The sequence below is a fragment of the Amia ocellicauda genome, chromosome 19, assembly GCF_036373705.1.
Source record: "Amia ocellicauda isolate fAmiCal2 chromosome 19, fAmiCal2.hap1, whole genome shotgun sequence".
Taxonomy (NCBI): domain Eukaryota; kingdom Metazoa; phylum Chordata; class Actinopteri; order Amiiformes; family Amiidae; genus Amia; species Amia ocellicauda.
This window is the reverse complement of record NC_089868.1, coordinates 23,705,991-23,723,172: the sequence shown is the minus strand read 5'-3', so window position 1 is coordinate 23,723,172 and position 17,182 is coordinate 23,705,991. Positions and strand designations below refer to the sequence as shown.

Here is a 17,182-nt window from a genome sequence, read left to right as displayed (position 1 = left end):
TCGTGTTTTGTAGGGTTACACACGGGCTTGTCATTTAATGTCTGTATATCTATGCATATCACACACACACACACCCCTACCTTAAACGAACAGTATGCTAATTAGAAGAAACGTTTTTCCTCGGGTACATTCAATAGCTGCTTTCGGTTGCTTTTCATTTCTTTAAGGAACATGTGTTGGGTTTTTATTGGAGGGAACCGTTTTTAAACTCCGGCCCTGCCTTCATGCTACTGGGAGGTTAGACTTTAAACATCTAATTTAAGTTTATTTGATGTTTACAAAATGATTACGCTGTAATGAAAAGAAGCAGAGAAATCAGTGGAGTCCAGAGGTCACTGGGGGGGGGAGAAAGGCATGATTTTGTAGAGGTTAAAGTTCGAGCCCTTTTAAGACCATGAAAAGTCCTCTAATTCAGATACTAATGTTTAAACAAGTAAGTCTTTCCAATAATAAATGACTGAATAGCCTTTAATTCTTCACCAGTCGGGTTTAGTGCCGTCGTTGACATTATTTGTCGGTCTATTCTGTGGGGGTAATAAAGCTGAATGGGGCCGGTATTCTGTTCACTGAAGCCTTGTCTCCCTTTTTGTGAATCTGAATGCAGGAGTGTCGGTGCGCTGGCCTGCAAACAGACTACACAAGCTGTAAAAGTCATTACCATTTTACTAGCTGGCTGTCTGGATTTTTTCTGAGTTCCTCCCCGACATATACAAGCGATCAGACAAGCAAAAGACACCGTGCCTCGCCTTGACCCGGCCCGTTCAAAGGGAGGGTGCTGTCGGATCTGTCTTCTCAGTTTTTCATTTTTAGGATGAATGAAAAGCTAAAACGGCACCTTTCAGAGTCAAAAAACGGAACTGTTTCATCCTAAGATTATAGAGGATGTGTAGACAAAATTAAAGGATTTGTGTCGGGTGTGCATCTTTGTCCAAATTAAAGATAGTAAATATGTCTCTAGAACATGCGGTTTAAAATTTTTTAAGTTTTTGTAAAACTGTTACAAATGTAAACTTTTACTAAACTTACAAGTGTACATTTTTACTAGTTACAAATGTAAACATTTTGTAATCTTAAAAATGTAAACTTTTTGTAAACTGTAAACTTTTTTATAATTAGCAACTTTTTAAATAAGTAATCTTTATCATAAATTATTATTTTACAGAGAAACATCGCAAAAGATGGTGAGAAAAAATTATTGAGGACATTGTTTTATGTACTTATTTATTATTTTTTATTTTATCTATTGTACAGCACTTTGGTTAACATTTGATGTTTTTAAATGTGCTTTATAAATAAATGTGATTAGATTAGTTTGGGGTTTAGCCGCTATGCACAGGTTTATCTTTTTACTTTTTTGCCAGTCCTTCGGCTTTTACTAGTGAGTGTGGAGTCAAAAAGTCAGCCCAGGAAAATATTGACACTCCTGCTTTGGAAAGGGTTCTGAAGAGAAACGCTATTGTGAAACAAAAGTCCTGCCCCGCTCCTTCCACACTGTGAAACTGCCGTGCAATTATTCCCTCCACGGTGACTGTGTTTCTGGAGGGGCGAACAGACAGCGAGGAATTCCACGATGGTAATTTACGAGGTGCGGTGTTTAAACTGAGAGTTTCAGAGCTGACTAATCCTGACTAATATAGCAAAAAAAAAAAGTGCAGGAACAGATTGTGTCGGGCCTCGGGACCTGAGACCCTGCCACCCCGACACCCCCACCTTCTCCCTCTCTCTTTTTATGACCATGCACTGGAGACTTGATAAAACAATCTGAGCTGCTCGAGTGGGGGGGCAGGGGTCTGTGAAAATCAGCCTGGGCAGCGGGGGCCTCTGTGTATTGTCAGCAGTGACTGCTTATTTCAAAGTTTGTTGAATGTAGACAGGCTCAACTGCAAGGCATAATTTCCAGATGTGGAAAATCATATGTATTTAAATACATTAAATCCGTAAATTGTACAAAGCCATTGAGAAGCTGCACAAAGGCAGGGGGAGAGTTAACCCTTTAGGTACGGCCCGGCCCGGCTCTCGTCTGACCTATTAAGTTCATTGCTTTAATTGGCTTCCCTGTAAAATCTCCATTCTGTAGTGTTGTTTGTTTCCTGATGATGCTCTTTGTTACAATACAGAAAACTGAATGATAATAAGATTTATACATCCATATTTATGAATTGTTTTAGACATGTACAACATATCAGTAGTTTGACATGGATTATGGAATAGTTTATAACTCGTAGAATAGAATAGAATTATTATAGAATAGTTTTCCAGTTCTGGAGCTTTTATTTTGATTTGTTTCAACACATCATTCGCTCAATATGAAACATTTTAATTTATCGATGCAAGCTTTGATTAATGATTTAGTTTTCTTTGGTGTGTATGAATTATTTACTTCTGTCTCTACTGTAGTACTGATTTTGTTAACTACATCAATTATAAAATAATGTGCTTAATATTTCTTAATGTATGAGGTCTGTACAACACATCCCAGGCTCAAATCAATTCACCAACTGTGTAAAATAAGTTCAGCAGCATTGAATCCAATCATATATTGAATCCCACTGCCTTTGTGAGATACTAGTGTTTTGCCCACATGCAAGGCAGAAGATAAAACCAGAGAAAGACATTAAATCTTTTTATACGGGGACTGTATTATACTCTGATGAGAACATTTGATCCACAAAACGAACTCTGCCGATAAGATCTCTGCGGAAGGATCATACCGTAAACATGTTCCATATGTGATCCGGTTTCAGGCCACTGGTTGCTTTTTTTTTTTTTTTTGTTTTATTAAGAAACAAAACCTTTAGACTTCTGAACGTTTCGATTGAAACTCGTATTTGATCTTATCGGGCCCTGACAGACTATCCTGAGGGGTGAAAGGGCAGACCCGGACGCACATGTGTCCCCAATTACCGAGATGTCATGGCACAGCTATAAATGAAACAGCACAGATTTAGTGCGAGGTGCTTGGCAGTGGACTGGAATAAAAAGAGCTAATCAGCACCAGATCTGGCTCCCGTCTGCAATGGAAGCTTCCTTTCGCTAGAGGCAAGTATTGCTTACCTGCATGTTATTAACAATTTAAACATCATCACACAGTATTACCAAGGCACTGGCATATTGATGAACAGTGAGGAATAGAAACAATATGTATACAGCAGTATTGCACGGGGGAATGCTTTCTATCTTGGCAATCTGGGAGATTTCACTGGGAGCTCTGACGGGAAATGAAGTAATACAATAGAGATCTTTGTGTGTACTCTCTCTCCCTTTCTCCCTCTCTCCCTCTCTCTCTCACTCTCTCTCTTGCCTCTCGATTGGGCGACCTTACCGGTACGTAGCAGTTGTGATGCGTTATTGAGTGTTTGTGTTGTTTTGTAACGGAGGGAGGGTGCGGCGCACGCTTCCAAGTTAACAGGAGGTTCGGAAAGGCGATGTCGAGTCCTATACAGTAACTCAGGCGCCCACAGAAATGTCGAAGTCATTGAGTCATCGAGTTGCGTTCCCTGTAAAAACTGACTCTCACTCTGGCCAGCGGTTAAGCCCTTTTGATGGATCTCCACAGAAACGGCTCAAACACGGCCCCCCGGCAGTGACCCCCGGGGGACCTGCTCGTCTGTGTTTTCCGTCTGGAACCTGGTTTCTTTCTCAGCATTCAGTGCTACATTAAGCAATCTAGTTGTTGGTGGGTGGAAAAATAGGCACGTTTCGATAGTCTAAACGCAGACAACAAACAACAACATCCACACAGCTTTCCTGTAGGGAAATGTCAGATTAAAACAAAACTTGTGAACTTGGAATTTGGTCAACCAGAAACCCACGATCTTATTGGTCATATTTTCCATCAGTCCGAACTTTCTCAGATGGTTCCTCCTCACCGGTCTGGCTTAGGGGGCCCCAGGGACATTACATTCTCTGTTTCATGGGGGGAGTCCAGCTACTCACGCCGTGCAGAGGCACTGACAGGAGATGGGCTTTACCTCCTCTTCCCTTCACACTTGGTGATACGTCTCGTCATCACGGCAGCTCCGCGGAAGGCCGGAAACCAATCTGTTCGCCAGTTGAAGACTTTCTCTTTCACTTGGCCACAGAAGGCTTCTGTCTGGCACGCCTCTTAGTATTCTGAAAGAAAATTCAAATGTCATGAATGGATGTAACTGGTGAAAAATCATTTGCGTGAAGAATGAAATGGTCTTTATGTTAAAAGATTCCTTCCTGGTTCATTAAATGTGCTGACTTTTAACTATTCTTTCATAAAAAGCAGGTTCCAGTGTAACTAGACCAGTTTCATATGTGAAGAACTCTCTGTGGCTTTTGACCCCCAAGGCACTTACAAGTGAATATAATATGTTTATATGTGATCTGTACACCCTGCAATACTTAATTAGTTAATTACTTAGATTATTTAACTATTAATGCAATCAGCATTCCAGATACGCGCAGAAAACAAATTTCCGTGTCTGTAGTTACGAGAAAACAAAAGGCGGTTTTAATCCGAGATCAAACAGAAGCTCGCCAGGTGTTCCTTGTAAAATGTAACCATTGTAAGAAAGTTATTAGAACGCTGGCCCCATTTACAGGGTGACCGAAACCTTAAATGATAATTATACCGACCGCACTTGTCTGTTTGTGGTAATGTAATGCATACGAGATCAGATATTATTTACTGATACACCAACAGGATCAAAGTGTATTTCTATGTGAATGACAGAAGTTATAGTAGTGGAATTACAGAGACATCAAATTTTTCTCAGTTTAGCTAGTAGTTTACAGGACCTTGGGCGGCACCTTCAACTCCAGCCACTTTTCTGCCCTGTCTTCCTCATTATGTTACAGGAATGCGAGCGATTATTTGCCTAACCCTGGACAGGATAAGGATCGGGAGCCCGTCTGCTTGATTGACAGAGAAGAGTGTATAAACCTTTTAAGCTTCAACTTTTGTTGGTTTTATTGTGCAACCTTTTATAATTTCCATACGCAAAAATGTGTCTCGTCCCCCTGCTCGAATAAGTAAAAACACATTCTAAGATTCTAATTCTAAGACGCCAAATAGAAATCGTCACAGAAGGGAGAGAAGATGCGTCGATTTCGGCAAAAGATACATTTGAGTTATTGGCAGACACTAAGTTATTCTTCAGCATCCTGCTTTAGAGGGGAAATAGAGCTAGCTTAAAATAACATCTTATAGGGTCAGTAAAGTCAAAGTCAATGCAATGGGGATTCTGGAATGCCGCAGACACTTATCTCTCTGTCATCGGCTCACTGTTGGGTTGTGTGCATTGTGAAGTAACTGACAGCCTTCACTTAATTGCGTGTGCTAGCCTCAGATAGAGGCCCCTGGCTTTCCGTCGTCGAGCGTGGTGAAACGGAGACGCGCCGGGAACGCAGGGGAAGGTCAGAGCCTTGATGAAAGACAGATTAGTGATGCCAAGAGGAACACGGCCCCGCAAAGCGGCTCTTTTGGTAAAACAAACAGCGGTGGGCTAGAAAGAGCGTGGTATTAATTACGCCTCTGTACACTGTTTTAATCAGTGAGGTGCGGGTTTGTATTGTCTGGGTCTTCGAGGTTTCCTGTGTGCGGAGTGGCGGCATTTCAATGAAAACATTCGCTCTGACAACTGTGTTTATGGGGCTTAGAGATGGAAACAGGTTCTGGCATCAGAGTTTGTAAATCGTGTTGCAAAAAGAAACCACCAGTTTTTTTACATCGCCTTTAAACTGAGGGGTCTCAACAGCTAAAGTTCCCAGCGAAACAAATAAATAGAAATGAAAGCCCACCAAACTCATTACCCCCTGTGTTAAGCGGGATTTGTGGGGCCCTCCAGTATCCTATTCAGTATCCCAAAATTGAGGAACTCAGATCCTAGCGTTCTGTTTTAATTCGAAGCGAGGATGTTGGTTTTCAGACGAAGGGCGTGTGGATTTGGACTGACGTCAGCCAGAGCTTCAGCAGACTGTCGGCGCTGTACGCACTGATCACTGTCAGGGTGCTGTCAGGGTAATGAATGGATTTTGCAGTGCGCGGCGGTAGTGCGCGTGGATTTTGGAGAGCTCTGTGAATCCGGTGTAATCCTAACCGTTGAAAGCCCGTAGCCCATGAAGGCGCAAGTCATTAAATGGTAAAACGATCTTGCATCTCCGCAACGCTATATTATTCTCATTAAAAATAAACACGGGAGGTTTCTGGAAGCAATAAAAAGGACTAAGAATGCCATTTTAAAGTTCACTTTGAATGTATAGACCGTATCACGATAGGAACCTTTTTAGAGAGACTTTAAACATTGACCAGGTGAACTGACGCAGTCCTACGAAAAATTGTGTTTATATAAATGGAGAAATGTGTATACGATTCACTACACAAAGCTAAAATATCAGAAATAAGATGTTAGATTTTGCTTTGTTTTTCTTACTTTCTTAGTAATATATCCTATTCATCATATTGTCCAGGGGTTTCTGTTCATATTTTCTGCGGTGAGGACGCATCACAAATGATCATATCAATCAGTCTGAAAAATGTGAAAAGTAAAACCTAAAACAACGCTCTGTTTTGAGAGCTGTGCAGTGTATGTTGTATTTTCTAACAAGAGCCGTCTTGGAGGTAAAACTCTTCCTGCAGTTGACAGTGTTATTGATCTAGTTCACACAGATTGATTTACAGATTCGCCGTGTCATTGGCATAATTTTTTCGCCGGTTACGCTTTTGTTGATAACTTTTGGGAACCTTTCGGGTATTGCCTGGGTCTCAGTATACAGAGACTCTGCAGTCCTTTCAGCTTCCCGGTGTATCTAGAGTTAAATCCAGGTAATGCATGCGCAGCCATGACTTCTGCTCTCGTGGTTCAATGCTCGGCTTTCTTCTCGTCTACCTTTTGTTGCGGGAGGTCATCGAGTTACCAGCATGCTTATTGGAAAGGGGGGGATTGTTCTTCTATAGCATGTCGAGCAGATTTCCCCATCCCCGCCTTGTTTTCCTAAAAATGTGCACTACAGCTGAGTAGACAAGCACAAGCGTGGGGCCTTTTCTTCTCCGCATTTCTCAGTGGTTCAAGTGTCGCCTTTATTTATTCCACTGCGTGTTCGTTTCAGTAATCGCCCGTCAAAAAAATAAAAAAAGCTCAGCCTCGACCAGCTCTACAGTGTTTGTGTAGGGGCATTGACAGCAAGAGCGCTACGCCAAAACAAACCAGTCAGTGTGAACTGGTATACCCGCAGACCGCAGAATGCTTAGTTTATTACCACCATCGTCAGACTGAGCCCTTTTTTTTCCCCCCAGCGAGGTACAAACCTGAAGGTCTTTATTCTCACAGATGCGTGGTTGAGCCAAGATTATATTTTCCACTAGAATCAGGACATTCAATTCAATTATCCTCATAATCCATTATGGCAGCTTCCCTGGCAGGGCAGCGACCTGTGTTTTCGGAGATGCGAGATCTCAGATGTTTCAGACCCTCCTCCGGTATTTGATCTTACTTACGTTTGTGTCTTTTTTTCCTTCACAAAACTATTTAATCCCCCACTTCCACAGGTCTTTGCCAGTAGCCAATTTCCTCATCGCGTCTCTGTCAAGCAGGCAGAACTCGAGAACAAGGGACTGAAATTAGATAATTATCTGGATCAGCTGTGAAAAAAATTATCTTAATGGGAATTACTGCTGGGTTGCTAGTTTTTTTCAGGATACCCATCAATTTATAGAAATATTAAGATGCAAAATACTATTTAATACTCTTAATAAGAGTCTGGGATTGTCATTAATCTATAAAGCAAACCACATGAAAGTAAAAATATCTCATGACTTAATGTTAGATGTATTCTTGACCGTTTTCATATTCGCTTCTCATACTCTTGTATATTTATATAGACGTAAAAGTAAAATCCTGACATTTTTTCATGTTGGTGTTGAATGCACTCTCAAGACAGGGGTTACGTTTCTCATTCGTGTCACGATATTGTGCCAGAAATGGACTGACAAACTGACGGAGGGGGAAAATAAATGGAAAAACATCAGTATTTTCCTTGGAAGTGGGAGCATCCCGCCAAACTGTTTAATGGTGGCGTTGATGTGAAGCAGATGAGAAATGGAGTGAAGCCAGTAAAGGGTTGTGTATTTGGAAAGGAGAACAGTCTGTGGAGTGAAAATTGTGTGTAACAATAAGGTTTAATTGTGAGCCGTTGTAGCATTTGACATACATCCATTGAACCCTAACATGAAGCTTTTGTAGACATCTGACAGAGCCAGCAAAGTCTCAGTGCCAATGTCAATGCCGTTCCCCGTTTCATCTGTTGTCGTTCACTGGCCGCCCATGTGACCCTTCCTTTCTTGTTGTACATAATTAACAAATGTTACTAATAAAACAAGCCTTTGTTGCTGGAAAACATTAGAAAGCTAATCTCAAAATTACCCCCACAATTTTCTAAGATATTTCTTGATTTGTGGAATGATGGGTTAGTGAGCAGATGTGCACTAATTGGGGACGAATGCTTTTCATCCGTTTTGATATTCCACCAGTTTACCTTCGCCAGAGATGCCTGCTTTAGCATCGAGTCCTTACCGTCAATGCTCTGGCTCTGCACTGTTCAGAGACTAAGCCACGCGTAACATCCCTTTACAAACACACGCAAAGCTGCCGAGTAATCCCTTAAGTAACACTTTTTCTTTTTTGTACTGCACTTATGTCATGTTATAAAGTGTAATTTGCACATGGTCTGACTTCTCCCGGTGAGAGAGACGCATGCTTCGGTTCACAGTGAGTCGATTCGGCAACAAAATAAATAGCAACTAGATCTAGATTTATACGCGTCAGTCCTGCACCCGTGTCAATTGTGAACAGCTGTCTTTTGTAATGTTGTCTATTTTCTCAATATTTGTAGAGCGGTTTACGTATTTAGCGGATCGCCCAATCGAAGGCAAAGTGTACAGATCTTGACCTGCAGACTCTGATCCTTGGTGTGATGGTTTTTACTAGGTTTCAGATCGCCACAGACGCGGTGGAAGGGGAATTACATGCTCTTTCATCGGGATATTAATGTAATGAGCGTTTACACATTGCTGTATTCCCCTGTGGCTCGCCAGAGCACACGGCCACCTGTTTATTAGGCAGCTGTCTGGTGCAGCGCTCGCTCGTAAGTACAGTGAATTAAAGAGCTATTCACATGCGGCCCTTCAGCACCGAGCCCTAAACGCTGCGCACGGTGCCGCCTGCCTGCCGATTTCACCGGCTGTCCCACGGTGGCACCGCAATCTGGTGCGGAATTGTACCCAAACAGGTGTGAGCTCATTTCCCAGCCTCGTTAAGGTGCTTCATTTTAACCGTCAGCACAGCTTAACACCTACTTAACAGTTTAACACTTTCTCCGCAGCATTGTCTGGCTCAGCAACACATGCTCTTCCACAACTGTGGCTCTCGTAGGCAAGCAAACCCTCCGTACCTCGGGTTTGAGGCCCTCACTCTTTTCCCTCCGCTCAGCTGTTGTCAGCTCTGGCAGACAAGCACTCCCTTATGTCTGTGGTAGCGATTACCAAGAAGTCTATTTCCTTGTAAAATGTCATGCAAGTTATGTAGATTTTGAAAGAAAAAGGAACATCTCTAAACAATTCATTCTTCCTCAGAGTGTAGAAGTGTTTACAGTGGGACTTACTGAACGTACTCAACTTTTATTTCTCAAGGAAGGCTGAGTCTGGTGATTTTAAAGCAAGCCTCCATTTACGTTCTCTCAAGCCTAGAATCAGATGGCGGTTCAGACATCCAGATGAAAAGGGAGTCGCGTCCTTGTCTCCCGATCTCCTCGGTGCTGTTGAAAGTAAACAGCCCGCTTAATGAAATCATCCCGACCGTAAACTGCTCCCGTGTTCGCAGATGTGAGCGCGGGCTTCGCTGCGGCCGTCTGTGAAGCCCGCAGGTGTTAATTAGGACCAGGGGATAACGAGGGAGTCGTTCGGCCCGCTGCAATGCCAGAAGAGCTCCAGAGCTGTCGGCACGCTGACAATTTATTCACTCGGCGGGCGAGACCTGCTGGGAGCCGCAATGATCTATTGCAGAGTTAATTTCGCATGTGGATGTTTTTTGGCTCTTGCAAGAGGAAACGCACAAAAGAAACTATCCGAAAAGATTGTTGGCCAAAGCTGAGAAGTTTGCAGTCAAGGGGGGTCCGTGGGAGGATGCCACAATCTGTCAACGTTTTCTGATCAACCGAAAATATAATCCTCTCAACGGATGCATAGCTTGGTATTAGCCATAGAGAATTATGACAAGTACAGAGACGCATAACACAGAAATCCTCACCTTTTCAGCTGCGGGAGTCTGTGGTGTTGTTGGCTCATCTGACCATATTTATTTGGCTCGTATTGTTGTTGAATCATTCTTGATTCACTCGCTCCCTAAATCCCTCTGCATTGTGTTAACATTCACTGTCAGTGATTCAGCAGATTGATTCATAATCTCATACATATTTCACGAATTTATATATTTGTCTACATTTGTTATGATCAAATGCACTTGCGAACTTGTTGCGCTTGTTGTTATTGCAGCTCAGATGCCAAACAAATTCTTAATCGGGTATTTGCTTTCTTCGCAGGGTCAGATGTCCCGCAAGATCCTCATGTGATGTCCACCTCGTCGTGGAATATATCCAGTGAGGCGGACAAAGGTAGAATGATGTCGCCCATTTTATTAATGTGTATTTGTTTAGTTTAAGTGTGTTACTGTGGAGACAGTGATCAGATCAGCCAATGGGGGCTCGTCCTGCGATACTTGCGATTTTGTTATGCCTGTAAGTATGAATAATGTTTGGATAAACAAATTGTGACAACATGCACTTAGATTATTGAAAAAATACAACAAAATATGATTCGTTCTGTCGAATCAGAGGTCAACCAAGAGGTCTACTGTTTGTTACTCTGAGTTAAAGAAACACACGTATTGATAAAATTGTTACATTTAATTGGCAAATGCTGGGGTGGTCAATTAATTGATTTACCCACTGCCCCATAACTGCACATTATAGAGCAAACCCAATGACTGTGCCAGCCTGCATGGCAAGGGCCTGGATGCTGTCTTATCGTCAGCTGGGTTTCATTAGACGGGCCTGTGTTTGTTTACCTTCTCAAAAGCAACGTCCTCTGGCAAAATCCTTGGGGCGGGACCTGTGAGTTGGACTGGCTTCAGATGTACTCATATAAATGTGTTTAGTTCTGAAATCACATGGGTCTGGACTTGAGAGGTGAATGCTAAACGAGGGAAACATTTCTGTTACGGGTTCTTCTTTCCCACACTTTCTGTTTGGGGGCGGCGGGGGGGCTTTGTTGTTATTTTTTGATGGTCTTTCCATAAAAATAATTTAGTTCAGCATCAGTCAAGGAGGTCCAGTTACAGGAAGCCGCCGAACTGAAAGAGAACAGCTTGGAAAACTGGCTGACATCTCATACAAAACAAGACCAAAGCAATCTGCTCTGTTGTAAAACACGCTCGGCTCCAGCGCCAGGCCGTGTCACACAAATAATTATCCAGTGGGTTGGATGCGCCGTGTCGGACCTCACAGGGTTCTGGAGCGGGACGGGGGGAAAAATCGTTAATATGCCTGGCCAGTGCACTCAAATTAAAACTCAAATTAAAGTCCCTTTCTCGCTGTGTTTGGATAGCTGTGAATAAGTCAGTCTGCTTTCTCGTTTTAAGATCAGGGTATCAATATTAAAGGATGACTCATTATCTCCATTACCAATGGGAGTTTGCAGTTATGTCAGTTTGTAAGTGAAGCGTCTTAAACCCCAAGCTGTGATACACAATGATATATATTTTTTGTCTACTTTTTTGTAAGTCGTTGTTGTTCCATTCAAAACATTTCCACAGATATGTTTCGTATAGTTGAAATCTATAACAGTTGAGTAAATCTAATTGGGGAACTATTGAATCAATTATATGGCAATGCTAGATTATTTTAAATTTGTTTCTAGATCTTTTTAATTTTTTTCCCTGCCCGATTCCGATTCATATGATCTTAAATACCAAAGTATCTGTGGAAAAAAAGGTACAGGGGTTTTCTGAGAATCGGTAACTTAATTGGATAATTTACAACATTGGATTAAAACCTGACGGATCGCCTCTAGTTTGAGTTTCAGAGAGACTTCGGACTTGGACTTACTGTAAATGCAGTCCATAACTCATGTGAAGTGGGGGAAAGAAAGAGCGTTTTGTGTGAATGCTGGCAGTGCGAAAGATCCCTGACTTTTTCAGATGAAATTCAGAAATTCCCCGAACGCTGCAGTAACTGCCCGTACTATTATCCACAATTATCGGCTGCAACAGACTGTGTTTGGATGTTTCTCTAAGCGCCATTGTTTCCCTTTCAAAAGTAATCTGGATGAAGCGGTTTAAAGGTTAGGGGATCGAAAAGGTCAGGCTCAGGATTTCATTGTCTCTGCTTCAGATTTCCTGACGTTTAATTGAAAGTGCACATCGAAGTCGACAACGAGGGGTTAAAAGGGATCAGACGCCGGGGACGATAAATGTTTTCCACGTATCCTAAAACGGTACAAGCAGTGCAGGAGAAAATGCACGTTTGTGCCACGACAACCCCCCAAAAAGTGCATCTCTGCACTCTGGGGATTGGTTAACCCATTAAGTGTTCAGAGGTATTTAGTTTTGACGAAAGCCTGCCCTCTGGGGTTTTGTCAAAATGCTTGTTTTTTATCCAGGAGGCCACGGTGTAACAGGAGGAGAGTGAGTACCAAAGGAGAGCCCGTAATTCCATCTGTTTTAAGATGATATTCGTTCACTCACTTAATTACTGTTGTCAGGAAACTTAATTATATTGTAAGGTTATGGTTTACTTAGTGGTTAAAAAGGAAAATTTAAGAGCTGCTCAAGATATTTCTGAATTGTTTCCCCCTTTCCTTCTCCTGAGAGTCGATTGGTCCGTTTGTTGCGCTCAAAATAACGGTTCCGATAAATGCACGAATGTCTTCAATATGACATCACAAAATACGATAAATTCTATCAGGCCGAATTAGCGTCGGTCATTTTTGTTTACGTGTATTTCTAATCCCCGAATCCATTGCAGAGGGACAGTCAGCCGTGGTCATATTAAGAGTCTGCGTTTTTAATGAGAGGTGGAGCACGCTGTCCGACTGACCGACCCGGACACAGAAGTCAATTCCACACATTTTTGCTGGCCGGTAGGGAGTTATTAAATTCAGACATATGGTCAATAGGTCTTCAGGCAATCGTTAAATCAGCTTGATTCATGCCTCTGTACACCTGGGTTTCTTACTGAAAACGCGAATAAGTGATATTACAAGTTTTATTTATTGGTACTGAAATGCTTATTTTGCCAGGAGGGCAGATCTGTAAAAATGGTCCCTTTGACTCTTGCACGCATCAGGTAGTTTCACAATTACCGCTTGTTTTAGTTGTGAGCAGAGAAGGTTATTAAAAGAAGAAAAAAAAGAGGCTATAAATCATGCCAAAGTAAAAATTATTTTATCAATTTACTTCTAAAAAATATAAAGATGCTTATTAGATAAATACTCTAGGAGAATTTTCACTTATTTTGACAGAGAGCGGGAGAGAGGGACAGAGAAGGAGAGAGACAAGACAGACAGAGGGAGAGAGAGATGGGCAGAGAGAGGAAGAGAGACAGGCAGAGAGAGAAAGAGACAGACAGAGGGAGATAGATAGCATAGCAAAGCAAAGCTGTCTTTTCCGTCAGTTATTTGTAACCGCTGCCTCTCTGTAGGATTGGGAAGATGAAGAGAAACGAGTCTATTACACTCAGATAACCGACCAGGTCCCTGTTGAGTCTGACATCAGGCTAAACGAGAGGATGCAGGGAGCCAAGAAAAACGGCAGAAAAAGGCCAGTTTATGTTCTTTAGACAGAAACCGTGGAAAGTGCGAACCCCCTCCCTGCGCAGAAACAGAACAGGGAATTGATTGTCTGTGGGTTATTATGACTCTGGAAATAGGTACCCTGGATATGGGCTGATAAATCCCAGAGTAATAACAAAACGCATACTTTATTTAAGTCGCTCTCCGTGGCTGTCGGCTCGCGAACGAACAAACACATTCCACGACATTAGAGAGATCTGATTGGGATTAAACGGTTTGACAGCTGATGATTTACAGCTTATAGATTTATGCTGTGGCATCTTGTAATTGATTAAATTATATGAATTCTCTCTAGTGTAGCTGCCGTGGCCCGGGGCCCTTGCTGCCGTATATTGTCTCACGCCGCGATTTAACCGCAGTTTACAATAATCACACCGGAACACAGACCACACCTGAGAACGGATACAAATGCTTCATTAAACAGTTTTAAATGACACACATTGCAGACATTTTTTACGCAATTTTTTAAGTAACCACATCCCCTTGTTTGTAAATACTGATCAAATCACACGTGAGCTTGACAGGTAAATTGTTTTGATTGTTGTGAACTTTTCCTTGGCTCATACCTACATGTGTCTTCAATATTAGAGCAAATTTTAAACGTACTGGGACTGAAAGAAACGTGCCGAAAATAAACAGGCACACTTGAGAGACGGCTGGACTGACAGATGTTTCTTTTGGTTCCAAATCTGTGGTGATATCTCAAAGGTAACCATATACGGCAGTGCCTGGACTCACGGTTGCGCTGTGTAGGAATGTCCTGATGTTTTTAGCCTCCTCGGGATGTTCTCGGTGCAGCTGGGGGGTTGTGGGTCTCGTCCTCAGGGCAGCTCTGAAAGCTGCCAAGGAAGATGTTTTGATTCATTGACTCTTCAAAGTCGCATTCCTAACATTTCAATATCCTTTCCTGAGATTTTCCCCGGCTACCATAGTGTAAATACCTTTGGACACGTATGAATGCCCTAGCTGGAGATAACTATTTTTTTGTGTTGTTTTTCATCTCAAAGATCTTGTTTTATCCCATAGCTTGTCCACGTTTATTTTTTCCCAGGATGTCAGCAGTTAATCCCTCTCGACACAGAAGAAATCATGACCCTATCCCTAGATAATACACTTGGTACAGCCAAGAATTGCGAAAGGGCCGGACTGTGGCCACCCTGCCAACCTACATCATCAGGTTAGCGGGAAGTGTGAGGGAAATCTTGAGGGGTCAACTTGAGATTTAGAGAGACCCACCCCTCCACTACACACACACACACACACACACAATAACAGAGCTTGAAACTTGCTTCAGTCATGTCACCGAAATGTAATAAACAGCAAAAGTATTTTTCTTCATTGGCTGCAGCATCATTAGCAGTCAGTAGTTCTGCATCAATTAGAGAGCGAGAGAGATGATTCCTGTTTTCTTCGGAGGAGCCGCCACAAGCCGTGCACGCTCCTTGTGCGATTTAAAATGTGGAGATGTTATGTTTACTTTGGCAGCGGCTCAAAACCAGGCATATGTCTGGCTAGACTTAACAGGTTCGGGGGGTGAATTTCCAGGGTTTTATGTGACATAAGTGTTTTTGAAACCCCTCTGGCAGGGCACTGCGATGGTGAAAAGACTAATAATTTGTTACCACAGTGGTAACCACAAAATATCTCGTAAAGGATTCTTAACCAACACTCAAACAAGTCACACACCCCGAAGAAGCAGCAAATTGTTTTGATTTTGGCGGTTATGCAAAGCGGGAAGGATTTGAATATCTGGGTTAATAACGGAGTGCGTGTCTTGTTTAAAACGGTTACTTCCGTTGCGTAAACAAGGTAGAATGTGGATTATTATTTTTTTAAATTTTATGTGGAAAATGTTAGTTAAAACCAGCATTGCAGGGTATGTCTGCTGTGTGTTGGCAGGCGTAGGTACTAGAAAAGGTAGCAAGAACATTTTTAACTATCCACTGGAGCTTCTACGACTTGCTGTTGGGTTTTTTGCTTGTTTTTCACTTTGTCGATTGTTTCTGAAACTCAGAGTGATTTTTGCCGCCAGTGGAGGTAGATGCTACAAGTAAAAGGAGATCCTGAGAAGTTATTACATAACATATTTTCAGAGCAGCTCTCAAGTTCTTCTGTTACTCCGAGGTGAATGGACTCGAGAGCTTTACAACTTGCTTACGTCAAACGTCTGTCAGATGGTGAAGATGCTTTTCTCCTCTGCACAGATTATTTCCTGAAGCTAGACGCCCCCATGAACAACATCACCACGTCTCAGGGCCAGACCGCCGAGCTGCACTGCAAGGTCTCGGGCAAGCCCACCCCGGCCATCCGCTGGCTGAAGAACGACGCTCCCGTGGTCCCCGAGCCCAGGCGGGTGTCCTTCCGGCTCACCGACTTCGGCTCCCGTCTGCGGATCCGCAACTTGGACACCACTGACACGGGCTACTTCCAGTGCGTCGCCACCAACGGCAAGAGCACGGTGTCAACCACCGGGGTGCTCTTCGTCAAGTTCGGTGAGTCAGCTGATCTATGTCCTGTAGAAACAGTGACATCACAAGCCCAGAACCAGTAGAATCTCATGTAATTCGGTATATATTTAATTGAAATATGTAAATCATGAAGGTGGGCATATTTGTAATCTTTCAAATGAAGGGGAGATCAAATATAAAATGCCTCCTAAAATCTTCTTTAGCTGTAGACCCTGAGATCCCTCTATAGACCCCAGTATGAATGCAGCAGTGATCACATATGGGTTAGGAAACAGCAACGCAAGCCAGACACATGGCAGTGAATAGTTTGACAAGCTTCTGGCTAGCAATACAATTAAGTAATTTAATGTGCTGTTTAATGTTCAGAGCAAACACTGGTAAATAGATATAATTAACCCGGGGGTGGTGATCAAAGGTAAACCATGTTTGGAGCATGTAGAGTTGTCTTGTATAACGGCCCGTGTGGAGCTCCGGAAAGCGTATGTGAGGGATCTGTGAGTAATCGTTCCCAACAGTAACTGTCTCTGTTTCTCCGCAGGTCTGAGTCCCGCCCCCAACCCGGGAAAACCTTTGCCGTAAGTGTATTTTCTTTTTTGTTAATGTACCATGTCCAATTCATTCCAGAGAAGGATGTGAGAAAGACGCAACTCAAAATGTGACTTATCATAAATAAGAACATAAGACAGTGTCCAATTGAGGCCATTCGCCCCATCGTGCTTGTTTGGTGTCCATTAATAACTAAGTGATCAAGGATCCTATCCAGTCTGTTTTTGAATGTTCCCAAATTGTCTCTTCAGCCACATCGCTGGGGAGTTTGTTCAGATTGTGACGCCTCTCTGTGTGA

General features: G+C 42.6%; 1 protein-coding gene across 1 annotated transcript in view; it reads left to right on the top strand.

The window, feature by feature from the left end:
- Positions 1-17,182, top strand: part of ror1 (receptor tyrosine kinase-like orphan receptor 1) — an 89,751-nt gene that overhangs the window by 47,487 nt on the left and 25,082 nt on the right. The window contains exons 2-4 of the mRNA XM_066692165.1: positions 10,564-10,635; positions 16,075-16,362; positions 16,877-16,913. Of these exons, the coding sequence (XP_066548262.1) occupies positions 10,564-10,635; positions 16,075-16,362; positions 16,877-16,913 (397 nt within the window). The remainder of the gene's footprint in view (positions 1-10,563; positions 10,636-16,074; positions 16,363-16,876; positions 16,914-17,182) is intronic.